Source organism: Carcharodon carcharias, chromosome 5, assembly GCF_017639515.1.
Source record: "Carcharodon carcharias isolate sCarCar2 chromosome 5, sCarCar2.pri, whole genome shotgun sequence".
Lineage (NCBI taxonomy): Eukaryota > Metazoa > Chordata > Chondrichthyes > Lamniformes > Lamnidae > Carcharodon > Carcharodon carcharias.
In genome coordinates, this window is record NC_054471.1 from 3723394 (window position 1) to 3750743 (window position 27350).

General features: G+C 55.0%; 1 protein-coding gene across 1 annotated transcript in view; it reads left to right on the forward strand.

Moving 5' to 3' along the window:
* Positions 1-27350, forward strand: part of pex6 (peroxisomal biogenesis factor 6) — a 127581-nt gene that overhangs the window by 98763 nt on the left and 1468 nt on the right. The window contains exons 14-17 of the mRNA XM_041188137.1: positions 17291-17399; positions 19672-19788; positions 19996-20073; positions 26019-26158. Coding sequence (XP_041044071.1) covers positions 17291-17399; positions 19672-19788; positions 19996-20073; positions 26019-26158 — 444 coding nt within the window. The remainder of the gene's footprint in view (positions 1-17290; positions 17400-19671; positions 19789-19995; positions 20074-26018; positions 26159-27350) is intronic.

Sequence of the window (27350 nt, forward strand, 5' to 3'; positions counted from 1 at the left end):
GCAGGGAGTGGGTTAAATGGTGTCTGCGGTGGGAGGGAGTGGGTTAAATGGTGTCTGTGGTGGAGAGAGTGGGTTAAATGGTGTCTGTTGGTGGAGAGAGCGGGTTAAATGGTGTCTGTGGTGGAGAGCGGGTTAAATGGTGTCTGTGGTGGGAGGGAGTGGGTTAAATGGTGTCTGTTGGTGGAGAGAGTGGGTTAAATGGTGTCTGTGGCGGAGAGAGAGGGTTAAATGGTGTCTGTGGTGGGAGGGAGTGGGTTAAATGGTGTCTGTGGTGGAGAGAGTGGGTTAAATGGTGTCTGTTGGTGGAGAGAGCGGGTTAAATGGTGTCTGTGGCGGAGAGAGCGGGTTAAATGGTGTCTGTGGCGGAGAGAGTGGGTTAAATGGTGTCTGTGGTGGGAAGGAGTGGGTTAAATGGTGTCTGTGGCGGAGAGAGCGGGTTAAATGGTGTCTGTGGTGGAGAGAGAGGGTTAAATGGTGTCTGTGGTGGGAGGGAGTGGGTTAAATGGTGTCTGTGGTGGGAGAGAGTGGGTTAAATGGTGTCTGTGGTGGGAGAGAGTGGGTTAAATGGTGTCTGTGGTGGGAGGGAGTGGGTTAAATGGTGTCTGTGGTGGGAGGGAGTGGGTTAAATGGTGTCTGTGGTGGGAGGGAGAGGGTTAAATGGTGTCTGTGGTGGGAGGGAGTGGGTTAAATGGTGTCTGTGGTGGGAGGGAGCAGGTTAAATGGTGTCTGTGGTGGAGAGAGAGTGGGTTAAATGGTGTCTGTGGTGGGAGGGAGCAGGTTAAATGGTGTCTGTGGTGGGAGGGAGTGGGTTAAATGGTGTCTGTGGTGGGAGGGAGTGGGTTAAATGGTGTCTGTGGTGGGAGGGAGCAGGTTAAATGGTGTCTGTGGTGGGAGGGAGTGGGTTAAATGGTGTCTGGCGGAGAGAGTGGGTTAAATGGTGTCTGTGGTGGGAGGGAGTGGGTTAAATGGTGTCTGTGGTGGGAGGGAGTGGGTTAAATGGTGTCTGGCGGAGAGAGTGGGTTAAATGGTGTCTGTGGTGGGAGGGAGTGGGTTAAATGGTGTCTGTGGTGGGAGGGAGAGGGTTAAATGGTGTCTGTTGGTGGAGAGAGTGGGTTAAATGGTGTCTGTGGCGGAGAGAGCGGGTTAAATGGTGTCTGTGGTGGAGGGAGTGGGTTAAATGGTGTCTGTGGTGGGAGAGAGTGGGTTAAATGGTGTCTGTGGTGGGAGGGAGTGGGTTAAATGGTGTCTGGTGGGAGGGAGTGGGTTAAATGGTGTCTGTGGTGGGAGGGAGTGGGTTAAATGGTGTCTGTGGCGGAGAGAGCGGGTTAAATGGTGTCTGTGGTGGAGAGAGCGGGTTAAATGGTGTCTGTGGTGGGAGAGAGCGGGTTAAATGGTGTCTGTGGTGGGAGGGAGTGGGTTAAATGGTGTCTGTGGTGGGAGGGAGTGGGTTAAATGGTGTCTGTGGTGGGAGAGAGTGGGTTAAATGGTGTCTGTGGTGGGAGGGAGTGGGTTAAATGGTGTCTGTGGTGGGAGGGAGTGGGTTAAATGGTGTCTGTGGTGGAGAGAGAGGGTTAAATGGTGTCTGTGGCGGAGAGAGCGGGTTAAATGGTGTCTGTGGTGGAGAGAGCGGGTTAAATGGTGTCTGTGGTGGGAGGGAGTGGGTTAAATGGTGTCTGGTGGGAGGGAGTGGGTTAAATGGTGTCTGTGGTGGGAGGGAGTGGGTTAAATGGTGTCTGTGGTGGGAGAGAGCGGGTTAAATGGTGTCTGTGGTGGGAGGGAGTGGGTTAAATGGTGTCTGTGGTGGGAGGGAGCGGGTTAAATGGTGTCTGTGGTGGGAGAGAGTGGGTTAAATGGTGTCTGTGGTGGGAGAGAGTGGGTTAAATGGTGTCTGTGGTGGAGAGAGTGGGTTAAATGGTGTCTGTGGTGGGAGGGAGTGGGTTAAATGGTGTCTGTTGGGAGGGAGTGGGTTAAATGGTGTCTGTGGTGGGAGGGAGCGGGTTAAATGGTGTCTGTGGTGGGAGGGAGTGGGTTAAATGGTGTCTGTGGCGGAGAGAGAGGGTTAAATGGTGTCTGTGGTGGGAGAGAGTGGGTTAAATGGTGTCTGTGGCGGAGAGAGTGGGTTAAATGGTGTCTGTGGTGGGAGGGAGTGGGTTAAATGGTGTCTGTTGGGAGGGAGTGGGTTAAATGGTGTCTGTGGTGGGAGGGAGCGTGTTAAATGGTGTCTGGTGGGAGGGAGTGGGTTAAATGGTGTCTGTGGCGGAGAGAGAGGGTTAAATGGTGTCTGTGGTGGGAGGGAGTGGGTTAAATGGTGTCTGGTGGGAGGGAGTGGGTTAAATGGTGTCTGTGGTGGAGAGAGCGGGTTAAATGGTGTCTGTGGTGGGAGGGAGTGGGTTAAATGGTGTCTGTGGTGGGAGAGAGTGGGTTAAATGGTGTCTGTGGCGGAGAGAGTGGGTTAAATGGTGTCTGTGGTGGGAGGGAGTGGGTTAAATGGTGTCTCTGGTGGGAGGGAGTGGGTTAAATGGTGTCTGTTGGGAGGGAGTGGGTTAAATGGTGTCTGTGGCGGAGAGAGAGGGTTAAATGGTGTCTGTGGTGGGAGGGAGTGGGTTAAATGGTGTCTGTGGTGGGAGGGAGTGGGTTAAATGGTGTCTGTTGGGAGGGAGTGGGTTAAATGGTGTCTGTGGCGGAGAGAGAGGGTTAAATGGTGTCTGTGGTGGGAGGGAGTGGGTTAAATGGTGTCTGTGGTGGGAGGGAGCGGGTTAAATGGTGTCTGTGGTGGGAGAGAGTGGGTTAAATGGTGTCTGTGGTGGAGAGCGGGTTAAATGGTGTCTGTGGCGGAGAGAGAGGGTTAAATGGTGTCTGTGGCGGAGAGAGTGGGTTAAATGGTGTCTGTGGTGGGAGGGAGTGGGTTAAATGGTGTCTGTGGTGGGAGAGAGTGGGTTAAATGGTGTCTGTGGTGGGAGGGAGCGGGTTAAATGGTGTCTGTGGTGGGAGGGAGTGGGTTAAATGGTGTCTGTGGTGGGAGGGAGTGGGTTAAATGGTGTCTGTGGTGGGAGAGAGTGGGTTAAATGGTGACTGTTGGTGGAGAGTGGGTTAAATGGTGTCTGTGGTGGAGAGCGGGTTAAATGGTGTCTGTGGTGGGAGGGAGAGGGTTAAATGGTGTCTGTGGTGGGAGGGAGAGGGTTAAATGGTGTCTGTGGTGGGAGGGAGTGGGTTAAATGGTGTCTGGTGGGAGGGAGTGGGTTAAATGGTGTCTGTGGCGGAGAGAGTGGGTTAAATGGTGTCTGTGGTGGGAGGGAGTGGGTTAAATGGTGTCTGTGGTGGGAGGGAGAGGGTTAAATGGTGTCTGTGGTGGGAGGGAGAGGGTTAAATGGTGTCTGTGGTGGGAGGGAGAGGGTTAAATGGTGTCTGTGGTGGGAGGGAGTGGGTTAAATGGTGTCTGTGGTGGGAGGGAGTGGGTTAAATGGTGTCTGTGGTGGGAGGGAGTGGGTTAAATGGTGTCTGGTGGGGAGAGAGTGGGTTAAATGGTGTCTGTGGTAGGAGGGAGTGGGTTAAATGGTGTCTGTGGTGGGAGGGAGCAGGTTAAATGGTGTCTGTGGTGGGAGGGAGCAGGTTAAATGGTGTCTGTGGTGGGAGAGAGTGGGTTAAATGGTGTCTGTGGTGGGAGGGAGTGGGTTAAATGGTGTCTGTGGTGGGAGGGAGTGGGTTAAATGGTGTCTGTGGTGGGAGAGAGTGGGTTAAATGGTGTCTGTGGTGGGAGGGAGCAGGTTAAATGGTGTCTGTGGTGGGAGAGAGTGGGTTAAATGGTGTCTGTGGTGGGAGGGAGCAGGTTAAATGGTGTCTGTGGTGGGAGGGAGTGGGTTAAATGGTGTCTGTGGTAGGAGGGAGTGGGTTAAATGGTGTCTGTGGTGGGAGAGAGCGGGTTAAATGGTGTCTGTGGTGGGAGAGAGTGGGTTAAATGGTGTCTGTGGTGGGAGAGAGTGGGTTAAATGGTGTCTGTGGTGGGAGAGAGTGGGTTAAATGGTGTCTGTGGTGGGAGGGAGTGGGTTAAATGGTGTCTGTGGTGGGAGGGAGTGGGTTAAATGGTGTCTGTGGTGGGAGGGAGTGGGTTAAATGGTGTCTGTGGTGGGAGGGAGTGGGTTAAATGGTGTCTGTGGTGGGAGGGAGTGGGTTAAATGGTGTCTGTGGTGGAGAGAGTGGGTTAAATGGTGTCTGTGGTGGGAGGGAGTGGGTTAAATGGTGTCTGTGGTGGGAGGGAGTGGGTTAAATGGTGTCTGTGGTGGGAGGGAGTGGGTTAAATGGTGTCTGGTGGGAGAGAGTGGGTTAAATGGTGTCTGTGGGGAGAGGGAGTGGGTTAAATGGTGTCTGTGGTGGGAGAGAGCGGGTTAAATGGTGTCTGTGGTGGGAGAGAGCGGGTTAAATGGTGTCTGTGGTGGGAGGGAGTGGGTTAAATGGTGTCTGTGGTGGGAGGGAGTGGGTTAAATGGTGTCTGTGGTGGGAGGGAGTGGGTTAAATGGTGTCTGGCGGAGAGAGTGGGTTAAATGGTGTCTGTGGTGGGAGGGAGAGGGTTAAATGGTGTCTGTGGTGGGAGAGAGTGGGTTAAATGGTGTCTGTGGTGGGAGGGAGTGGGTTAAATGGTGTCTGTGGCGGAGAGAGTGGGTTAAATGGTGTCTGTGGTAGGAGGGAGTGGGTTAAATGGTGTCTGTGGTGGGAGGGAGTGGGTTAAATGGTGTCTGTGGTGGGAGGGAGTGGGTTAAATGGTGTCTGTGGTGGAGAGAGCGGGTTAAATGGTGTCTGTGGTGGGAGGGAGAGGGTTAAATGGTGTCTGTGGTGGGAGAGAGCGGGTTAAATGGTGTCTGTGGCGGAGAGAGCGGGTTAAATGGTGTCTGTGGTGGAGAGAGCGGGTTAAATGGTGTCTGTGGTGGGAGGGAGAGGGTTAAATGGTGTCTGTGGCGGAGAGCGGGTTAAATGGTGTCTGTGGTGGAGAGAGCGGGTTAAATGGTGTCTGTGGTGGGAGGGAGAGGGTTAAATGGTGTCTGTGGTGGGAGAGAGCGGGTTAAATGGTGTCTGTGGCGGAGAGAGAGGGTTAAATGGTGTCTGGCGGAGAGAGTGGGTTAAATGGTGTCTGTGGTGGAGAGAGCGGGTTAAATGGTGTCTGTGGTGGGAGGGAGTGGGTTAAATGGTGTCTGTGGTGGGAGGGAGTGGGTTAAATGGTGTCTGTGGTGGGAGAGAGTGGGTTAAATGGTGTCTGTGGCGGAGAGCGGGTTAAATGGTGTCTGTGGTGGGAGGGAGTGGGTTAAATGGTGTCTGTGGTGGGAGAGAGCGGGTTAAATGGTGTCTGGTGGGAGGGAGTGGGTTAAATGGTGTCTGTGGCGGAGAGAGAGTGGGTTAAATGGTGTCTGTGGTGGGAGGGAGTGGGTTAAATGGTGTCTGTGGTGGGAGAGAGCGGGTTAAATGGTGTCTGTGGTGGGAGAGAGTGGGTTAAATGGTGTCTGTGGTGGGAGAGAGCGGGTTAAATGGTGTCTGTGGTGGGAGAGAGTGGGTTAAATGGTGTCTGTGGTGGGAGGGAGTGGGTTAAATGGTGTCTGTGGTGGGAGAGAGTGGGTTAAATGGTGTCTGTGGTGGGAGCGAGCAGGTTAAATGGTGTCTGTGGTGGGAGGGAGCAGGTTAAATGGTGTCTGTGGTGGGAGGGAGTGGGTTAAATGGTGTCTGTGGTGGGAGGGAGCGGGTTAAATGGTGTCTGTGGTGGGAGGGAGCGGGTTAAATGGTGTCTGTGGCGGAGAGAGTGGGTTAAATGGTGTCTGTGGTGGGAGGGAGTGGGTTAAATGGTGTCTGTGGTGGGAGGGAGTGGGTTAAATGGTGTCTGTGGCGGAGAGAGTGGGTTAAATGGTGTCTGTGGTGGAGAGAGTGGGTTAAATGGTGTCTGTGGTGGGAGGGAGTGGGTTAAATGGTGACTGTTGGTGGAGAGTGGGTTAAATGGTGTCTGTGGTGGAGAGCGGGTTAAATGGTGTCTGTGGTGGGAGGGAGAGGGTTAAATGGTGTCTGTGGTGGGAGGGAGAGGGTTAAATGGTGTCTGTGGTGGGAGGGAGTGGGTTAAATGGTGTCTGGTGGGAGGGAGTGGGTTAAATGGTGTCTGTGGCGGAGAGAGTGGGTTAAATGGTGTCTGTGGTGGGAGGGAGTGGGTTAAATGGTGTCTGTGGTGGGAGGGAGAGGGTTAAATGGTGTCTGTGGTGGGAGGGAGTGGGTTAAATGGTGTCTGTGGTGGGAGAGAGCGGGTTAAATGGTGTCTGTGGTGGGAGGGAGTGGGTTAAATGGTGTCTGTGGTGGGAGGGAGTGGGTTAAATGGTGTCTGTGGTGGGAGGGAGTGGGTTAAATGGTGTCTGTGGCGGAGAGAGCGGGTTAAATGGTGTCTGTGGTGGGAGAGAGTGGGTTAAATGGTGTCTGTGGTGGGAGGGAGTGGGTTAAATGGTGTCTGTGGTGGGAGGGAGTGGGTTAAATGGTGTCTGTGGTGGGAGGGAGCGGGTTAAATGGTGTCTCTGGTGGGAGAGAGTGGGTTAAATGGTGTCTGTGGTGGGAGCGAGCAGGTTAAATGGTGTCTGTGGCGGAGAGAGTGGGTTAAATGGTGTCTGTGGTGGGAGGGAGTGGGTTAAATGGTGTCTGTGGTGGGAGGGAGCGGGTTAAATGGTGTCTGTGGTGGAGAGCGGGTTAAATGGTGTCTGTGGTGGGAGGGAGCGGGTTAAATGGTGTCTGTGGTGGGAGGGAGTGGGTTAAATGGTGTCTGTGGTGGGAGGGAGTGGGTTAAATGGTGTCTGTGGTGGGAGAGAGTGGGTTAAATGGTGTCTGTGGTGGGAGGGAGCGGGTTAAATGGTGTCTGTGGTGGGAGGGAGTGGGTTAAATGGTGTCTGTGGTGGGAGGGAGCAGGTTAAATGGTGTCTGTGGTGGGAGAGAGCGGGTTAAATGGTGTCTGTGGTGGGAGGGAGCGGGTTAAATGGTGTCTGTGGTGGAGAGAGTGGGTTAAATGGTGTCTGTGGTGGAGAGAGTGGGTTAAATGGTGTCTGTGGTGGGAGGGAGTGGGTTAAATGGTGTCTGTGGTGGGAGGGGAGTGGGTTAAATGGTGTCTGTGGTGGAGAGAGCGGGTTAAATGGTGTCTGTGGTGGGAGGGAGTGGGTTAAATGGTGTGTCTGGCGGAGAGAGTGGGTTAAATGGTGTCTGTGGTGGGAGGGAGTGGGTTAAATGGTGTCTGTTGGTGGGAGGGAGCAGGTTAAATGGTGTCTGTGGTGGGAGGGAGAGGGTTAAATGGTGTCTGTGGTGGAGAGAGCGGGTTAAATGGTGTCTGTGGTGGGAGAGAGTGGGTTAAATGGTGTCTGTGGTGGGAGAGAGTGGGTTAAATGGTGTCTGTGGTGGGAGGGAGTGGGTTAAATGGTGTCTGTGGTGGGAGGGGAGCAGGTTAAATGGTGTCTGTGGTGGGAGGGAGTGGGTTAAATGGTGTCTGTGGTGGGAGGGAGCAGGTTAAATGGTGTCTGTGGTGGGAGGGAGCGGGTTAAATGGTGTCTGTGGTGGGAGGGAGTGGGTTAAATGGTGTGTGTGGCGGAGAGAGAGGGTTAAATGGTGTCTGTGGTGGGAGGGAGTGGGTTAAATGGTGTCTGTGGTGGGAGGGAGTGGGTTAAATGGTGTCTGTTGGGAGGGAGTGGGTTAAATGGTGTCTGTGGTGGGAGGGAGTGGGTTAAATGGTGTCTGTGGTGGGAGGGAGCGGGTTAAATGGTGTCTGTGGTGGAGAGAGCGGGTTAAATGGTGTCTGTGGTGGGAGAGAGCGGGTTAAATGGTGTCTGTGGTGGGAGGGAGTGGGTTAAATGGTGTCTGTGGTGGGAGGGAGTGGGTTAAATGGTGTCTGTGGTGGGAGGGAGTGGGTTAAATGGTGTCTGTGGTGGGAGGGAGTGGGTTAAATGGTGTCTGTGGTGGAGAGAGTGGGTTAAATGGTGTCTGTGGTGGGAGGGAGAGGGTTAAATGGTGTCTGTGGCGGAGAGAGAGTGTTAAATGGTGTCTGTGGCGGAGAGAGCGGGTTAAATGGTGTCTGTGGTGGGAGGGAGAGGGTTAAATGGTGTCTGTGGCGGAGAGAGAGGGTTAAATGGTGTCTGTGGTGGGAGAGAGTGGGTTAAATGGTGTCTGTTGGTGGAGAGAGTGGGTTAAATGGTGTCTGTGGTGGGAGAGAGCGGGTTAAATGGTGTCTGTGGTAGCAGGGAGTGGGTTAAATGGTGTCTGCGGTGGGAGGGAGTGGGTTAAATGGTGTCTGTGGTGGAGAGAGTGGGTTAAATGGTGTCTGTTGGTGGAGAGAGCGGGTTAAATGGTGTCTGTGGTGGAGAGCGGGTTAAATGGTGTCTGTGGTGGGAGGGAGTGGGTTAAATGGTGTCTGTTGGTGGAGAGAGTGGGTTAAATGGTGTCTGTGGCGGAGAGAGAGGGTTAAATGGTGTCTGTGGTGGGAGGGAGTGGGTTAAATGGTGTCTGTGGTGGAGAGAGTGGGTTAAATGGTGTCTGTTGGTGGAGAGAGCGGGTTAAATGGTGTCTGTGGCGGAGAGAGCGGGTTAAATGGTGTCTGTGGCGGAGAGAGTGGGTTAAATGGTGTCTGTGGTGGGAAGGAGTGGGTTAAATGGTGTCTGTGGCGGAGAGAGTGGGTTAAATGGTGTCTGTGGTGGAGAGAGAGGGTTAAATGGTGTCTGTGGTGGGAGGGAGTGGGTTAAATGGTGTCTGTGGTGGGAGAGAGTGGGTTAAATGGTGTCTGTGGTGGGAGAGAGTGGGTTAAATGGTGTCTGTGGTGGGAGGGAGTGGGTTAAATGGTGTCTGTGGTGGGAGGGAGTGGGTTAAATGGTGTCTGTGGTGGGAGGGAGAGGGTTAAATGGTGTCTGTGGTGGGAGGGAGTGGGTTAAATGGTGTCTGTGGTGGGAGGGAGCAGGTTAAATGGTGTCTGTGGTGGAGAGAGAGTGGGTTAAATGGTGTCTGTGGTGGGAGGGAGCAGGTTAAATGGTGTCTGTGGTGGGAGGGAGCAGGTTAAATGGTGTCTGTGGTGGGAGGGAGTGGGTTAAATGGTGTCTGGTGGGAGGGAGTGGGTTAAATGGTGTCTGTGGCGGAGAGAGCGGGTTAAATGGTGTCTGTGGTGGGAGGGAGTGGGTTAAATGGTGTCTGTGGTAGGAGGGAGTGGGTTAAATGGTGTCTGTGGTGGGAGGGAGCAGGTTAAATGGTGTCTGTGGTGGGAGGGAGTGGGTTAAATGGTGTCTGGCGGAGAGAGTGGGTTAAATGGTGTCTGTGGTGGGAGGGAGTGGGTTAAATGGTGTCTGTGGTGGGAGGGAGAGGGTTAAATGGTGTCTGTTGGTGGAGAGAGTGGGTTAAATGGTGTCTGTGGCGGAGAGAGCGGGTTAAATGGTGTCTGTGGTGGAGGGAGTGGGTTAAATGGTGTCTGTGGTGGGAGAGAGTGGGTTAAATGGTGTCTGTGGTGGGAGGGAGTGGGTTAAATGGTGTCTGGTGGGAGGGAGTGGGTTAAATGGTGTCTGTGGTGGGAGGGAGTGGGTTAAATGGTGTCTGTGGCGGAGAGAGCGGGTTAAATGGTGTCTGTGGTGGAGAGAGCGGGTTAAATGGTGTCTGTGGTGGGAGAGAGCGGGTTAAATGGTGTCTGTGGTGGGAGGGAGTGGGTTAAATGGTGTCTGTGGTGGGAGGGAGTGGGTTAAATGGTGTCTGTGGTGGGAGAGAGTGGGTTAAATGGTGTCTGTGGTGGGAGGGAGTGGGTTAAATGGTGTCTGTGGTGGGAGGGAGTGGGTTAAATGGTGTCTGTGGTGGAGAGAGAGGGTTAAATGGTGTCTGTGGCGGAGAGAGCGGGTTAAATGGTGTCTGTGGTGGAGAGAGCGGGTTAAATGGTGTCTGTGGTGGGAGGGAGTGGGTTAAATGGTGTCTGGTGGGAGGGAGTGGGTTAAATGGTGTCTGTGGTGGGAGGGAGTGGGTTAAATGGTGTCTGTGGTGGGAGAGAGCGGGTTAAATGGTGTCTGTGGTGGGAGGGAGTGGGTTAAATGGTGTCTGTGGTGGGAGGGAGCGGGTTAAATGGTGTCTGTGGTGGGAGAGAGTGGGTTAAATGGTGTCTGTGGTGGGAGAGAGTGGGTTAAATGGTGTCTGTGGTGGAGAGAGTGGGTTAAATGGTGTCTGTGGTGGGAGGGAGTGGGTTAAATGGTGTCTGTTGGGAGGGAGTGGGTTAAATGGTGTCTGTGGTGGGAGGGAGCGGGTTAAATGGTGTCTGTGGTGGGAGGGAGTGGGTTAAATGGTGTCTGTGGCGGAGAGAGAGGGTTAAATGGTGTCTGTGGTGGGAGAGAGTGGGTTAAATGGTGTCTGTGGCGGAGAGAGTGGGTTAAATGGTGTCTGTGGTGGGAGGGAGTGGGTTAAATGGTGTCTGTTGGGAGGGAGTGGGTTAAATGGTGTCTGTGGTGGGAGGGAGCGTGTTAAATGGTGTCTGGTGGGAGGGAGTGGGTTAAATGGTGTCTGTGGCGGAGAGAGAGGGTTAAATGGTGTCTGTGGTGGGAGGGAGTGGGTTAAATGGTGTCTGGTGGGAGGGAGTGGGTTAAATGGTGTCTGTGGTGGAGAGAGCGGGTTAAATGGTGTCTGTGGTGGGAGGGAGTGGGTTAAATGGTGTCTGTGGTGGGAGAGAGTGGGTTAAATGGTGTCTGTGGCGGAGAGAGTGGGTTAAATGGTGTCTGTGGTGGGAGGGAGTGGGTTTAATGGTGTCTCTGGTGGGAGGGAGTGGGTTAAATGGTGTCTGTTGGGAGGGAGTGGGTTAAATGGTGTCTGTGGCGGAGAGAGAGGGTTAAATGGTGTCTGTGGTGGGAGGGAGTGGGTTAAATGGTGTCTGTTGGGAGGGAGTGGGTTAAATGGTGTCTGTGGCGGAGAGAGAGGGTTAAATGGTGTCTGTGGTGGGAGGGAGTGGGTTAAATGGTGTCTGTGGTGGGAGGGAGCGGGTTAAATGGTGTCTGTGGTGGGAGAGAGTGGGTTAAATGGTGTCTGTGGTGGAGAGCGGGTTAAATGGTGTCTGTGGCGGAGAGAGAGGGTTAAATGGTGTCTGTGGCGGAGAGAGTGGGTTAAATGGTGTCTGTGGTGGGAGGGAGTGGGTTAAATGGTGTCTGTGGTGGGAGAGAGTGGGTTAAATGGTGTCTGTGGTGGGAGGGAGCGGGTTAAATGGTGTCTGTGGTGGGAGGGAGTGGGTTAAATGGTGTCTGTGGTGGGAGGGAGTGGGTTAAATGGTGTCTGTGGTGGGAGAGAGTGGGTTAAATGGTGACTGTTGGTGGAGAGTGGGTTAAATGGTGTCTGTGGTGGAGAGCGGGTTAAATGGTGTCTGTGGTGGGAGGGAGAGGGTTAAATGGTGTCTGTGGTGGGAGGGAGAGGGTTAAATGGTGTCTGTGGTGGGAGGGAGTGGGTTAAATGGTGTCTGGTGGGAGGGAGTGGGTTAAATGGTGTCTGTGGCGGAGAGAGTGGGTTAAATGGTGTCTGTGGTGGGAGGGAGTGGGTTAAATGGTGTCTGTGGTGGGAGGGAGAGGGTTAAATGGTGTCTGTGGTGGGAGGGAGAGGGTTAAATGGTGTCTGTGGTGGGAGGGAGTGGGTTAAATGGTGTCTGTGGTGGGAGGGAGTGGGTTAAATGGTGTCTGTGGTGGGAGGGAGTGGGTTAAATGGTGTCTGTGGTGGGAGGGAGTGGGTTAAATGGTGTCTGTGGTGGGAGGGAGTGGGTTAAATGGTGTCTGGTGGGAGAGAGTGGGTTAAATGGTGTCTGTGGTAGGAGGGAGTGGGTTAAATGGTGTCTGTGGTGGGAGGGAGCAGGTTAAATGGTGTCTGTGGTGGGAGGGAGCAGGTTAAATGGTGTCTGTGGTGGGAGAGAGTGGGTTAAATGGTGTCTGTGGTGGGAGGGAGTGGGTTAAATGGTGTCTGTGGTGGGAGGGAGTGGGTTAAATGGTGTCTGTGGTGGGAGAGAGTGGGTTAAATGGTGTCTGTGGTGGGAGGGAGCAGGTTAAATGGTGTCTGTGGTGGGAGAGAGTGGGTTAAATGGTGTCTGTGGTGGGAGGGAGCAGGTTAAATGGTGTCTGTGGTGGGAGGGAGTGGGTTAAATGGTGTCTGTGGTAGGAGGGAGTGGGTTAAATGGTGTCTGTGGTGGGAGAGAGCGGGTTAAATGGTGTCTGTGGTGGGAGAGAGTGGGTTAAATGGTGTCTGTGGTGGGAGAGAGCGGGTTAAATGGTGTCTGTGGTGGGAGAGAGTGGGTTAAATGGTGTCTGTGGTGGGAGGGAGTGGGTTAAATGGTGTCTGTGGTGGGAGGGAGTGGGTTAAATGGTGTCTGTGGTGGGAGGGAGTGGGTTAAATGGTGTCTGTGGTGGGAGGGAGTGGGTTAAATGGTGTCTGTGGTGGGAGGGAGTGGGTTAAATGGTGTCTGTGGCGGAGAGAGTGGGTTAAATGGTGTCTGTGGTGGGAGGGAGTGGGTTAAATGGTGTCTGTGGTGGGAGGGAGTGGGTTAAATGGTGTCTGTGGTGGGAGGGAGTGGGTTAAATGGTGTCTGGTGGGAGAGAGTGGGTTAAATGGTGTCTGTGGGGAGAGGGAGTGGGTTAAATGGTGTCTGTGGTGGGAGAGAGCGGGTTAAATGGTGTCTGTGGTGGGAGAGAGCGGGTTAAATGGTGTCTGTGGTGGGAGGGAGTGGGTTAAATGGTGTCTGTGGTGGGAGGGAGTGGGTTAAATGGTGTCTGTGGTGGGAGGGAGTGGGTTAAATGGTGTCTGGCGGAGAGAGTGGGTTAAATGGTGTCTGTGGTGGGAGGGAGAGGGTTAAATGGTGTCTGTGGTGGGAGAGAGTGGGTTAAATGGTGTCTGTGGTGGGAGGGAGTGGGTTAAATGGTGTCTGTGGCGGAGAGAGTGGGTTAAATGGTGTCTGTGGTAGGAGGGAGTGGGTTAAATGGTGTCTGTGGTGGGAGGGAGTGGGTTAAATGGTGTCTGTGGTGGGAGGGAGTGGGTTAAATGGTGTCTGTGGTGGAGAGAGCGGGTTAAATGGTGTCTGTGGTGGGAGGGAGAGGGTTAAATGGTGTCTGTGGTGGGAGAGAGCGGGTTAAATGGTGTCTGTGGCGGAGAGAGCGGGTTAAATGGTGTCTGTGGTGGGAGGGAGCAGGTTAAATGGTGTCTGTGGTGGGAGGGAGTGGGTTAAATGGTGTCTGTGGCGGAGAGAGCGGGTTAAATGGTGTCTGTGGTGGGAGAGAGTGGGTTAAATGGTGTCTGTGGTGGAGAGAGCGGGTTAAATGGTGTCTGTGGTGGGAGGGAGAGGGTTAAATGGTGTCTGTGGCGGAGAGCGGGTTAAATGGTGTCTGTGGTGGGAGAGAGTGGGTTAAATGGTGTCTGTGGTGGGAGGGAGTGGGTTAAATGGTGTCTGTGGCGGAGAGCGGGTTAAATGGTGTCTGTGGTGGGAGAGAGTGGGTTAAATGGTGTCTGTGGTGGGAGGGAGAGGGTTAAATGGTGTCTGTGGCGGAGAGCGGGTTAAATGGTGTCTGTGGTGGGAGAGAGTGGGTTAAATGGTGTCTGGTGGGAGGGAGTGGGTTAAATGGTGTCTGTGGTGGGAGAGAGTGGGTTAAATGGTGTCTGTGGCGGAGAGAGAGGGTTAAATGGTGTCTGGCGGAGAGAGTGGGTTAAATGGTGTCTGTGGCGGAGAGAGAGGGTTAAATGGTGTCTGGCGGAGAGAGAGGGTTAAATGGTGTCTGGCGGAGAGAGTGGGTTAAATGGTGTCTGTGGTGGAGAGAGCGGGTTAAATGGTGTCTGTGGTGGGAGGGAGTGGGTTAAATGGTGTCTGTGGTGGGAGGGAGTGGGTTAAATGGTGTCTGTGGTGGGAGGGAGCGGGTTAAATGGTGTCTGTGGTGGGAGAGAGCGGGTTAAATGGTGTCTGTGGTGGGAGAGAGTGGGTTAAATGGTGTCTGTGGTGGGAGAGAGCGGGTTAAATGGTGTCTGTGGTGGGAGGGAGTGGGTTAAATGGTGTCTGTGGTGGGAGAGAGTGGGTTAAATGGTGTCTGTGGTGGGAGCGAGCAGGTTAAATGGTGTCTGTGGTGGGAGGGAGCAGGTTAAATGGTGTCTGTGGTGGGAGGGAGTGGGTTAAATGGTGTCTGTGGTGGGAGGGAGCAGGTTAAATGGTGTCTGTGGTGGGAGGGAGTGGGTTAAATGGTGTCTGTGGTGGGAGGGAGCAGGTTAAATGGTGTCTGTGGTGGGAGGGAGCGGGTTAAATGGTGTCTGTGGCGGAGAGAGTGGGTTAAATGGTGTCTGTGGTGGGAGGGAGTGGGTTAAATGGTGTCTGTGGTGGGAGGGAGTGGGTTAAATGGTGTCTGTTGGTGGAGAGAGCGGGTTAAATGGTGTCTGTGGCGGAGAGAGTGGGTTAAATGGTGTCTGTGGTGGAGAGAGTGGGTTAAATGGTGTCTGTGGTGGGAGGGAGTGGGTTAAATGGTGTCTGTGGTGGGAGGGAGCGGGTTAAATGGTGTCTGTGGTGGGAGGGAGTGGGTTAAATGGTGTCTGTGGTGGGAGAGAGAGGGTTAAATGGTGTCTGTGGCGGAGAGAGTGGGTTAAATGGTGTCTGTGGTGGAGAGAGTGGGTTAAATGGTGTCTGTGGTGGGAGGGAGTGGGTTAAATGGTGTCTGTGGTGGGAGGGAGCGGGTTAAATGGTGTCTGTGGTGGGAGGGAGTGGGTTAAATGGTGTCTGTGGTGGGAGGGAGTGGGTTAAATGTTGTCTGGTGGGAGAGAGTGGGTTAAATGGTGTCTGTGGTAGGAGGGAGTGGGTTAAATGGTGTCTGTGGTGGGAGGGAGCAGGTTAAATGGTGTCTGTGGTGGGAGGGAGCAGGTTAAATGGTGTCTGTGGTGGGAGGGAGCGGGTTAAATGGTGTCTGTGGTGGGAGGGAGTGGGTTAAATGGTGTCTGTGGTGGGAGGGAGTGGGTTAAATGGTGTCTGTGGTGGGAGGGAGTGGGTTAAATGGTGTCTGTGGTGGGAGAGAGTGGGTTAAATGGTGTCTGTGGTGGGAGGGAGCGGGTTAAATGGTGTCTGTGGTGGGAGGGAGCGGGTTAAATGGTGTCTGTGGTGGGAGGGAGTGGGTTAAATGGTGTCTGTGGTGGGAGGGAGAGGGTTAAATGGTGTCTGTGGTGGGAGGGAGTGGGTTAAATGGTGTCTGTGGTGGGAGGGAGTGGGTTAAATGGTGTCTGTGGTGGGAGGGAGTGGGTTAAATGGTGTCTGTGGTGGGAGGGAGTGGGTTAAATGGTGTCTGGTGGGAGAGAGTGGGTTAAATGGTGTCTGTGGTGGGAGGGAGCAGGTTAAATGGTGACTGTTGGTGGAGAGAGCGGGTTAAATGGTGTCTGTGGCGGAGAGAGTGGGTTAAATGGTGTCTGTGGTGGGAGGGAGTGGGTTAAATGGTGTCTGTGGTGGGAGGGAGAGGGTTAAATGGTGTCTGTGGTAGGAGGGAGTGGGTTAAATGGTGTCTGGTGGGAGGGAGCGGCTTAAATGGTGTCTGTGGCGGAGAGAGTGGGTTAAATGGTGTCTGTGGTGGGAGGGAGAGGGTTAAATGGTGTCTGTGGTAGGAGGGAGTGGGTTAAATGGTGTCTGTGGTGGGAGGGAGCGGCTTAAATGGTGTCTGTGGCGGAGAGAGTGGGTTAAATGGTGTCTGTGGTGGGAGGGAGTGGGTTAAATGGTGTCTGTGGTGGGAGGGAGCGGGTTAAATGGTGTCTGTGGTGGGAGGGAGCGGGTTAAATGGTGTCTGTGGTGGGAGGGAGTGGGTTAAATGGTGTCTGTGGTGGGAGGGAGTGGGTTAAATGGTGTCTGGTGGGAGAGAGTGGGTTAAATGGTGTCTGTGGTAGGAGGGAGTGGGTTAAATGGTGTCTGTGGTGGGAGAGAGTGGGTTAAATGGTGTCTGTGGTGGGAGGGAGTGGGTTAAATGGTGTCTGTGGTGGGAGAGAGTGGGTTAAATGGTGTCTGTGGTGGGAGGGAGTGGGTTAAATGGTGTCTGTGGTGGGAGAGAGTGGGTTAAATGGTGTCTGTGGGTTGGGCGGGGCCTGTGGTGGGTTGGGCGGGGCCTGTGGTGGGTTGGGCGGGGCCTGCGGTGGGTTGGGCAGGGCCTGTGGTGGGTTGGCCTGTTGTGCCTGTGGTGGGTTAGGCGGGGCCTGCGGTGGGTTGGGCAGGGCCTGCGGTGGGTTGGCTTGTTGCGGTGCCTGCGGTGGGTTAGGCGGGGCCTGCGGTGGGTTGGGCGGGGCCTGCGGTGGGTTGGGCGGGGCCTGCGGTGGATTGGGCGGGGCCTGTGGTGGGTTGGCTTGTTGTGCCTGCGGTGGGTTGGGCGGGGCCTGTGGTGGGTTGGCTTGTTGCGGTGCCTGCGGTGGGTTGGGCGTTGCCTGCGGTGGGTTGGCCTGTTGTGCCTGCGGTGGGTTGGCCTGTTGTGCCTGCGGTGGGTTGGCCTGTTGTGCCTGCGGTGGGTTGGCCTGTTGTGCCTGCGGTGGGTTGGGCGGGGCCTGCGGTGGGTTGGCTTGTTGCAGTGCCTGCGGTGGGTTCGGCGGGGCCTGCGGTGGGTTGGGCGGGGCCTGCGGTGGGTTGGCCTGTTGTGGGGCCTGCGGTGGGGTGGGCGGGGCCTGCGGTGGGGTGGGCGGGGCCTGCGGTGGGTTGGCTTGTTGCGGTGCCTGCGGTGGGTTAGGCGGGGCCTGCGGTGGGTTAGGCGGGGCCTGCGGTGGGGTGGGCGGGGCCTGCGGTGGGTTGGCCTGTTGTGGGGCCTGCGGTGGGGTGGGCGTTGCCTGCGGTGGGGTGGGCGGGGCCTGCGGTGGGGTGGGCGTTGCCTGCGGTGGGGTGGGCGTTGCCTGCGGTGGGGTGGGCGGGGCCTGCGGTGGGGTGGGCGTTGCCTGCGGTGGGGTGGGCGTTGCCTGCGGTGGGGTGGGCGGGGCCTGCGGTGGGGTGGGCGGGGCCTGTGGTGGGTTGGCTTGTTGTGGTGCGTTGGGCGTTGCCCGTGGTGCGTTGGGCGTTGCCCGCGGTGGGGTGGGCGTTGCCCGCGGTGAGGCGGGCGGGGCCTGCGGTGGGGCGGGCGGGGCCTGCGGTGAGGCGGGCGGGGCCTGCGGTGGGGCGGGCGGGGCCTGCGGTGAGGCGGGCGGGGCCTGCGGTGGGGTGGGCGGGGCCTGCGGTGGGGTGGCCTGTTGTGGGGCCTGTGCCGATTTTGTTTTTGCTGCCCTGGCTGGTTCAGGCAGACCAGTCGTGGGTGTGGATTCCCCTAACTCGGGCTGTGCCTGTCTCTGCCCACAGTGTTCAGCAAGGCCAGAGCAGCTGCTCCCTGTGTCGTGTTCTTTGATGAACTGGACTCACTGGCCCCAAATCGAGGTCGGAGCGGAGATTCTGGGGGTGTCATGGACAGGTAGTCAGCTTACTCTAACCCTGCCAGGTGTTCTTCACCCTGGCCCAAGTGCCTCCTCACATCAACGCACAGCCTGCTGCTGCCTCGGCCCTGCCCCTTTACCCCACCTCCGATACCTCCTCAACCCCACCCCCGATACCTCCCCATCCCCACATCCCGATACCTCCTCAACCCCACCCCCGATACCTCCCCACCCCCACCCCCCCGATACCTCCCCACCCCCCGATACCTCCCCACCCCCACCCCCCCGATACCTCCCCACCCCCGGATACCTCCCCATCCCCACCTCCCGATACCTCCTCAACCCCACCCCCGATACCTCCTCAACCCCACCCCCGATACCTCCTCATCCCCACCCCCCCGGATACCTCCCCATCCCCACCCCCCGATACCTCCCCACCCCCCGATACCTCCCCACCCCCCGATACCTCCCCACCCCCCGATACCTCCCCATCCCCACACCCACCCCCCGATACCTCCCCACCCCCCGATACCTCCCCACCCCCCCCGATACCTCCCCATCCCCACCCCTGATACCTCCCCATCCCCACCCCCCCCGATACCTCCTCAACCCCACCCCCGATACCTCCCCATCCCCACCCCCGATACCTCCTCAACCCCACCCCCGATACCTCCTCATCCCCACCCCCGATACCTCCCCATCCCCACCCCCGATACCTCCCCATCCCCACCCCCCCGATACCTCCCCATCCCCACCCCCGATACCTCCTCAACCCCACCCCCGATACCTCCTCATCCCCACCCCCGATACCTCCTCAACCCCACCCCCGATACCTCCTCATCCCCACCCCCCCCGATACCTCCTCAACCCCACCCCCCGATACCTCCCCACCCCCCGATACCTCCCCATCCCCACCCCCCGATACCTCCCCATCCCCACCCCCGATACCTCCCCATCCCCACCCCCGATACCTCCCCATCCCCACCCCCGATACCTCCCCATCCCCACCCCCGATACCTCCTCATCCCCACCCCCCCGATACCTCCCCATCCCCATCCCCACCCCCCCGATACCTCCCCATCCCCACCCCCCGATACCTCCCCATCCCCACCCCCCCGATACCTCCCCACTCCCCGATACCTCCTCAACCCCACCCCCGATACCTCCCCACTCCCCGATACCTCCTCAACCCCACCCCCGATACCTCCCCACCCCCCGATACCTCCCCACCCCCCGATACCTCCCCACCCCCCGATACCTCCCCAACCCCCCGATACCTCCCCAACCCCCCGATACCTCCCCATCCCCACCCCCACCCCCACCCCCCGATACCTCCCCACCCCCCCCCCGATACCTCCCCACCCCCCGATGCCTCCTCAACCCCACCCCCCCCGATACCTCCCCATCCCCACCCCCGATACCTCCCCACTCCCCGATACCTCCTCAACCCCACCCCCGATACCTCCCCACCCCCGATACCTCCCCACCCCCCGATACCTCCCCACCCCCCGATACCTCCCCAACCCCCCGATACCTCCCCACCCCCCGATACCTCCCCATCCCCACCCCCACCCCCCGATACCTCCCCACCCCCCCCCCCGATACCTCCCCACCCCCCGATGCCTCCTCAACCCCACCCCCCCGATACCTCCCCATCCCCACCCCCGATACCTCCCCATCCCCACCCCCCCGATACCTCCTCAACCCCACCCCCGATACCTCCTCAACCCCACCCCCGATACCTCCCCATCCCCACCCCCGATACCTCCCCATCCCCACCCCCCCCGATACCTCCTCAACCCCACCCCCGATACCTCCCCATCCCCACCCCCCCGATACCTCCCCACCCCCGATACCTCCTCAACCCCACCCCCGATACCTCCTCAACCCCACCCCCCCCGATACCTCCCCACCCCCCCCCCGATACCTCCCCACCCCCCCCCCCGATACCTCCCCACCCCCCCCCCGATACCTCCCCATCCCCACCCCCACCGATACCTCCCCATCCCCACCCCCCCCGATACCTCCCCATCCCCACCCCCCCGATACCTCCCCATCCCCACCCCCGATACCTCCTCAACCCCACACCCCCCGATACCTCCCCATCCCCACCCCCCGATACCTCCCCATCCCCACCCCCCGATACCTCCCCATCCCCACCCCCCGATACCTCCCCATCCCCACCCCCGATACCTCCCCATCCCCACCCCCCTGACACACACTGCCCTCCGAGAGACTGTCCCGCCACCCCCTCCCCCCCACAGCCCAGCCACTGCTCTCCATGTGCCTCTTTGTTTTTGTCATTTTCAGAGTGGTGTCTCAGCTTCTCACTGAACTCGATGGACTTAATCCCAGTGCTGGTGTGTTTGTCATCGGAGCCACGAACAGACCTGATCTGCTGGACCAAGCCCTTCTCCGGCCTGGCAGGTACATGTCACACTAGCTTCAGTCACCTCGCCTGTTTCACTGCCTGTCCTCCCCACACTTGCTGTGTTTTCTTAATTTCTGCAGTGCGATAGCTGTGTTCCGGTTGGATGTGTTTGCGGGCCATTATGTTGGGGGCCAGGATCTGATATCAGGTTTGCGCTTGTGCCTCTGAGCTGAGTAATCATGCACTGACTGTCTTTGAAACAGATTTGATAAGCTGTTGTATGTGGGAGTGAGTGAAGACAGAGAGACACAGCTCCGGATACTGAGGGCGATAACACACAAGTAAGTAATCTAGCAGAGTCCGTTATAGGGTCAGGACTCACATGGAGCTCAGGGGAGTGCTGGGCGGTTGTGGGAGTGGGTAGGAGGAGGGGGTGAGAGAGGGAAGGGGGAGAAGGAGGGGGTGAGAGAGGGGAGGGGGAGCAGAAAGGTGCGGGTGGGGGAGGAGGGGGCAAGAGAGAGAGGTGGAGGGTGCGAGAGAAGGATGGTGAGAGGTGTGAGAGGGAGGGAGAGGAGGGGGTGCAAGAGGGAGAGCGTGAGGAGGGGGCGAGAGGGGAGGGAAAGGTGGAGCGGGAGGAGGAGTGGGTGAGGGGGGAGGATGGGTTGAGGGAAGGGAGGGGTGAGGGAGGGAGAGGTGGAGAAGGCGGAGTTAGGGAGAGGGAGGAGGCGAGGGAGAGAGGAGGGGCGAGGGGAGGTGGTGGCGAGGGATGGAGTGGGGAAGGGGCGAGTGAAGGAGGGAGGAGGAGGAGCTGAGGTAATGGAGGAGGAGAAGCCGAGGGAGGGAGGAGGAGGGGCAAGGGAGGCAGAGAGGAGGGAGAGAGGAACAAGAGGAGGGGAGGGGGAGAAGGAGGGAGGGGTGGGCACGTGAGGGAGGGTGGGTGGAGGGAATGATCGATAGAGGAGAAGGAACGAGGGAGGAAGGAACGGGGCGAGGGACATAGGGGGCAAGGGAGACAGGAAGGAATTGAAGGGGGGGTGAGGGAGGGGGCAGAGGACGGGGTGAGGGAGGGAGGGGGAGGATGGTGAGATGGAGGGTGAGAGGAGGAGGAGGGTGGGGGAGGGCGAAAGGGATGGGGATGGAGGGTGAGGGCGGGCGAGAGGGAGGGGAAATGTTAGAAGCTATGATTAAAGACTTTATAACAGGCACTTAGAAAAATTCAAGGCAATCAGGCAGAGTCAACATGGTTTTGTGAAAGGGAAATCATATTTAATCAATTTATTGGGGTTCTTTGAAGGAGTCACATGTGCTGTGGATAAAGGGGAACCGGTGGATGTACTGTACTTAGATTTGCAGAAGGCATTTGATAAAGTGCCACATCAAGGAGTACTGCAGAAAATAAAAGCTCATGGTGTAGGGGTAACATATTGGCATGGATAGAAGATTGGCTGGCTAACAGGAAGCAGAGAGTTGGCATAAATGTGTCTTTTTCTGGTTGGCAGGATGTGGCGAGTGGTGAGCCACAGGGATCAGTGCCGGGGTATCAGCCTTTTACAGTTTATATAACTGACTTGGATGAAGGGACTGAAGGAATGGTGGCTAAATTTACTGACCACACAAAGATAGGTAGGAAAGTAAATTGTGGAGCGGACATAAGGAGGATACAAAGTGATATTGATAGGTTAAGTGAGTGGGCAAAGGTCGGGCAAATGGAGTAGAATGTGGGCAAATGTGAAATTGTTCATTTTGGCAGAAGAATAAAAAAGAGGCTTATTATCTAAATGGTGAGAGATTGCAGAGCTCTGAGATTCAGAGGGATCTGGGTGTCCTAGTGCATGAATCACAAAAGGTTAGTTTGCAGGTATAGGAGGTAATTAGGAAAGCTAATAGAATGTTATATAATGTGAGGGGAATTGATGACAAAAGTAGGGAGGTTATGCTTCAGTTACACAGGACATTGGTGAGACCACATCTGGAGTACTGTGTACAGCACTGGTCTCCTTATTTAAGGAAAGATGTAAATGCATTAGAAGCAGTTCAGAGAAGGTTTACCAGACTAATACCAGGATTGTGTTGGTTGTTTTATGAGGAAAGGCTGGACAGGTTAGGCTTGTATCCACTGGAGTTTAGAAGAGTAAGAGGTGACTTAGCTGAAACCTTTAAGACCCTGAGGGGTTTTGACAGGATGGATGTGGAAAGGATGTTTCCTCTTGTGGGAGAATCTAGAACTAGGACTCTCTGTTTTATTTAAGATAGATGAGGGGAATTTTTTTCTCTGAGAGTTGCGAGTATTTGGAACTCTCTTCCTCAAAATGCGATGGAAGCAGAGTCTTTGAATATTTTTAAGGCAGAGCTGGAGTGATTCTTGATTAACAAGGGGGTGAAAGGTTATCGGGGGTCGGCAGGAATGTAGGGTTGGGGTTACGTTCAGATCAGACGTGATCTTATTGAATGGCAGAGCAGGCTCGAGGGGCCGAGTGGCCACTCCTGATTCTAATACCCGTGTTCGTATCTTCCCATCTCTTGGGAAGGTCCTTGTGACCTTCCTTTAGTAAGGGTGTGCTGACTATCCCTGATTGACCCAGGCTCTATATAATTGTAGCAAGACCTCTTTTCTTCTATACTCAAATCCCCTTGCGATGAAGGCCAATGTACCATTTGCCTTCCTAATTGCTTGCTGCATCAGCATGCCAGCTTTTAGCGATTCGTGAACCCAGGCCCCTTTGGACATCAACACTTCCCAACCTCTCACCATTTAAGAAATACTCTGCCTTTCTGTTTTTTCTAATCAAAGTGGATAAGTTCACACTTATTCACATTGTAATGCATCTGCCATGTTCTTGCTCATTCACTGAGCTTGTCCAAATCCCCTTGAAGCCTCTGAGCATTCTCCTCACAGCTTACATTCTCACCTAGTTTTGTGTAAGAGGAGCGAGAGCAAGTGAGTCTGGAAGGCGTGGAAATTATAGGCCAGATAAGGCACAGGGAGTTTGGCAAGGTTGGATGGTATTTATTTTGATGCAAGGAGTCTGACGAATAAGGCAGATGAGTTGAGGGCACAAATTAACGCATGGAAGTATGATGTCATTGCTGTCACAGAGACATGGTTGAGAGAGGGGCAGGATTGGCAGCTCAATATTGCAGGATATTGGGTCTTCAGATGAGACAGGGAAGGAGGTAAAAGAGGAGGGAGTATCGTTGTATTGATCAAGGAATCAATTACAGCAGTAAGGAGGGATGACATCTTAGAAGGCTCCTCAAGTGAAGTTATATGGGTAGAACTGAAAAACAAAAAAGGAGCAATCACATTGCTGAGAGTGTACTATAGATCCCCAAACAGTCAGAGAGAAACACAAGAGCAGATATGTAGGCAAATTTCAGAGAAGTGTAAAAATAATAGGGTAGTAATAGTGGGGGATTTCAACTTCCCCAACACTAACTGGGTTAGTCATAGTGTCATAGGATTGGAGTGAGCAGAATTCTTAAAATGCATCCAGGAGAGCTTTTTAAGCCAGTACGTAGAAGGTCCCACAAGAGAGGGGGTGGTCCTGGATTTAATTTTAGGGAATGAAGCCGGGCAAGAGGTAGAGGTATCAGTGGGGAGCATTTAGCAGATAGTGATCATAACTCTGTTAGATTCAAGGTTGTTATCGAAAAGGACAAGTATGTGCCAGAAATCAGAGTTCTAAAGTGGGGGAAGGCCAATTTTAATAAGATCAGATATGATTTGGCCAGAGTAGACTGGGAACAGCTACTTTTTGGTAAATCTGCATCAGAGCAATGGGACTCATTCAAGAAGGAAATAGGGAGAGTACAGGGCCAACATATTCCAGTAAAGACAAAGGGTGGGACCAACAAATCCAGGAACCCTGGATGTCGAGGGATATACAGGATTGGGTAAAGAGAAAAAGGGAGGTTTGTGGCAGATACCGAGGGCTCAAAACAGCGGAAGTCTCAGTCCTCCTCGGAAGAGGAGTGTAGAATGTGTAGCGGGGAACTTAAAAAGGAAATCAGGAGAGCAAAAAGGGGCATGAAGAAACATTGGCAGGTAAAATAAAGGAAAATCCAGAGTTATTTTACAAGTACGTTAAGAGTAAGAGGATAACTAGGGAAGGAGTAGGGCCATTAAGGACCAAAGTGGTAATTTGTGTGTGGAGCCGGAAGACATAGGTAGGGTTCTAACTGAATACTTTGTGTCGGTGTTCACAAGTGAGAGGGACGACGTGGGTATGGAAATCAGGCAGAAGGACTGTGATATAATTAAAGAAATTAGCGTAGAAAGGGAGGAGGTTCTCAGTGGTCTGGCAGGCTTAAAAGTGGATAAATCTCCAAGCCCGGATGAAATGTATCCCAGGCTGTTGAGTGAGGCAAGGGAGGGGATAGCAGGGGCGCTGGCAATAGTTTTCAATACCTCTCTGGCCACAGGAGAGGTGCCAGAGGACTGGAGGACAGCCAATGTGGTACGGTTATTCAAGAAGGGAGGAAGGGATAAACCAGGGAACTACAGGCCAGTCAGTCTAACCTCAGTGGTGGGGAAACTATTGGAAACAATTCTGACTAACAGAATTAATCTACACTTGGAGAGGCAGGGATTAATCAAGGACAGTCAGCAGGGTTTTGTTAAGGGGCGGTCATGTCTGACCAGTTTGATTGAATTTTTCAAAGAGGTGACCAGGTGTGTAGATGAGGGCAATGCATTTGATGTAGTCTACTTGGACTTCAGCAAGGCTTCTGATAAGGTCCCACATGGGAGATAAGGTGGTTAGGAAGGCATATGGGATAATTGCCTTTATTAGCCAAGGCACAGAACATAAGGACATAAGAACTAGGAGCAGGAGTAGGCAATTCAGCCCCTCGAGCCTGCCCTGTCATTCATTACGATCATGGCTGATCTCATTTTCGCCTCAACTCCAATTTCCCACCCTCTCCCCATAACATAAGAGCAGGGAGGTTATGCTGGAACTGTATAAAACGCTGGTTAGGCCACAGCTAGAGTATTGCGTGCAGCTCTGGAATCCGCATTATAGGAAGGATGTGATTGCACTAGAGAGAGAGCAGAGGAGATTCACCAGGATGCTGCCTGGGCTGGAGAGTTTTAGTTATGAGGAGAGATTGGGTAGACTGGGGTTATTTTCCCTGGAGCAGAGGAGATTGAGGGGGGACATGATTGAGGTATATAAAATTATGAGGGGTATAGATAGGGTAGACAGGAAGTAACTTTTCCCCTTGGTGGAGGGATCAATAACCAGGGGCATAGATTTAAGGTAAGGGACAGGAGGTTTAGAGGGGATGTGAGGAAGAATTTTTCACCCAGAGGGTGGTGGGAATCTGGAACTCACTGCCTGAAAGAGTGGTAGAGGCAGAAACCCTCATAACATTTAAGAAGTATTTGGATGTGCACTTGCGATGCCACAGCATACAAGGCTATGGGCTTAGTGCTGGATAATGGGATTAGAATAGCTAGGTACTTGTTTGACTGGTGCAGACTCGATGGGCCGAAGGGCCCTTTTCTGTGCTGTAGACCTCTGACTCTTTGACCTGTGACTTTCTAAATGATGATTTACACCGACTGCTAAATCTTTCCAATAAATTTCCCCCCAGAGGTCAGGCTGACTGGCCTGTGATTACTCAGTATATCTCTTCCTTTTAAACAGCGGTACAACATTCCCTGTCCTCCAGTCCTCCAGCAGCTTCCTGGTAGCCAGAGAGATTTGGAGAATGATGATCAGAGCCTCTGCTTTTTCCTCCCTTGCTTCCCTTAGCAGCCTGGGATACATTTCATCCAGGCCTGGAGATTTATCCATGTAACACCTTCATACATGCTCCGCACTATGTTTATCCCATCCAATATTTCGCACGCGTCCTCCTTAATTCCAATGTCTGCATCATTCCTCTTTTTTTGGGAAGACAGATACAGTGTCTTCACAAAGAACCAAGCACATCTTGGCCCTCCATGCACACGGTCCCTTTAATCCCATCGGCCTCACTCTTTCCATAGTTTTCATTTTGCTCTTTAGGTGTCTATAAAACGTGGTTGGGTTTTCTATGATTTTACTTGGCAATATTTTAACTCACCCCCATCTCTTGCAAGCGGGATCAGGGGGCAGCGCCTGGGAGGCGGGGTCAGGGGGGCAGCGCCTGGGAGGCGGGGTCAGGGGGCAGCGCCTGGGAGGCAGGGTTGCAGTTTGAGGGGTTTGTGCGGCAGGGGTGGGAGGGTGGGCAGGGTTGCCGGGGGTCAGAGGTCTGGTGGGAATCTCTGTTCTCCTCACCTTGCTGTTTCCCTCGGCAGGTTCACGTTGCATCCGAGTGTGAGTCTGAAGCACGTTGTTGAACAGTGCCCTCCATATCTGAGTGGGGCAGACCTGTACTCACTCTGCTCGGATACCATGATGTCAGCTCTGAAACGGAAGATTAGCCGCATTGAGGAAGGTTTGTCTAGATTCTCACCCCATCTTATAAACTCAGGGAAACTCACTGGAACAGGAGGAGGTCCATTCAGCCCCTCTCGAGCCTGTTACACAGGAACAGGAGGAGGCCATTCAGCCCCTCTTGAGCCAGTTACACAGGAACAGGAGGAGGCCATTCAGCCCCTCTCGAGCTTGTTACACATGAACAGGAGGAGGCCATTCAGCCCCTCTCGAGCTTGTTACACAGGAGCAGGAGGAGCCCATTCAGCCCCTCGAGCCTGTTACACAGGAGCAGGAGGAGGCCATTCAGCCCCTCGAGCTTGTTACACAGGAACTGGAGGAGGCCATTCAGCCCCTCTCGAGCTTATTACACAGGAACAGGACGAGGCCATTCAGCCCCTCTTGAGCCTGTTACACAGGAACAGGAGGAGGCCATTCAGCCCCTCGAGCTTGTTACACAGGAGCAGGAGGAGGCCATTCAGCCCCTCGAGCCTGTTACACAGGAGCAGGAGGAGGCCATTCAGCCCCTCGAGCTTGTTACACAGGAACAGGAGGAGGCCATTCAGCCCCTCGAGCTTGTTACACAGGAACTGGAGGAGGCCATTCAGCCCCTCTCGAGCTTGTTACACAGGAACAGGACGAGGCCATTCAGCCCCTCTTGAGCCTGTTACACAGGAACAGGAGGAGGCCATTCAGCCCCTCGAGCTTGTTACACAGGAGCAGGAGGAGGCCATTCAGCCCCTCGAGCTTGTTACACAGGAACTGGAGGAGGCCCATTCAGCCCCTCGAGCCTGTTGCACAGGAACAGGAGGAGGCCATTCAGCCCCTCGAGTCTGTTACACAGGAACAGGAGGAGACCATTCAGCCCCTCTCGAGCTTGTTACACAGGAACAGGACGAGGCCATTCAACCCCTCTTGAGCCTGTTACACAGGAATAGGAGAAGGCCATTCAGCCTCTCTCGAGCCTGTTACACAGGAACTGGAGGAGGCCATTCAGCCCCTCTCGAGCCTGTTACACAGGAACAGGAGGAGGCCATTCAGTCCCTCGAGCCTGTTACACAGGAACAGGAGGAGGTCATTCAGCCTCTCGAGCCTGTTACACAGGAACAGGAGGAGGCCATTCAGCTCCTCAAGGTGATTCAGGATGTGTACAATACCTGAAGCTCCAGCTGAGTTATATGACATCTTGATTCAGTCAGTAATATGCTGGCCCC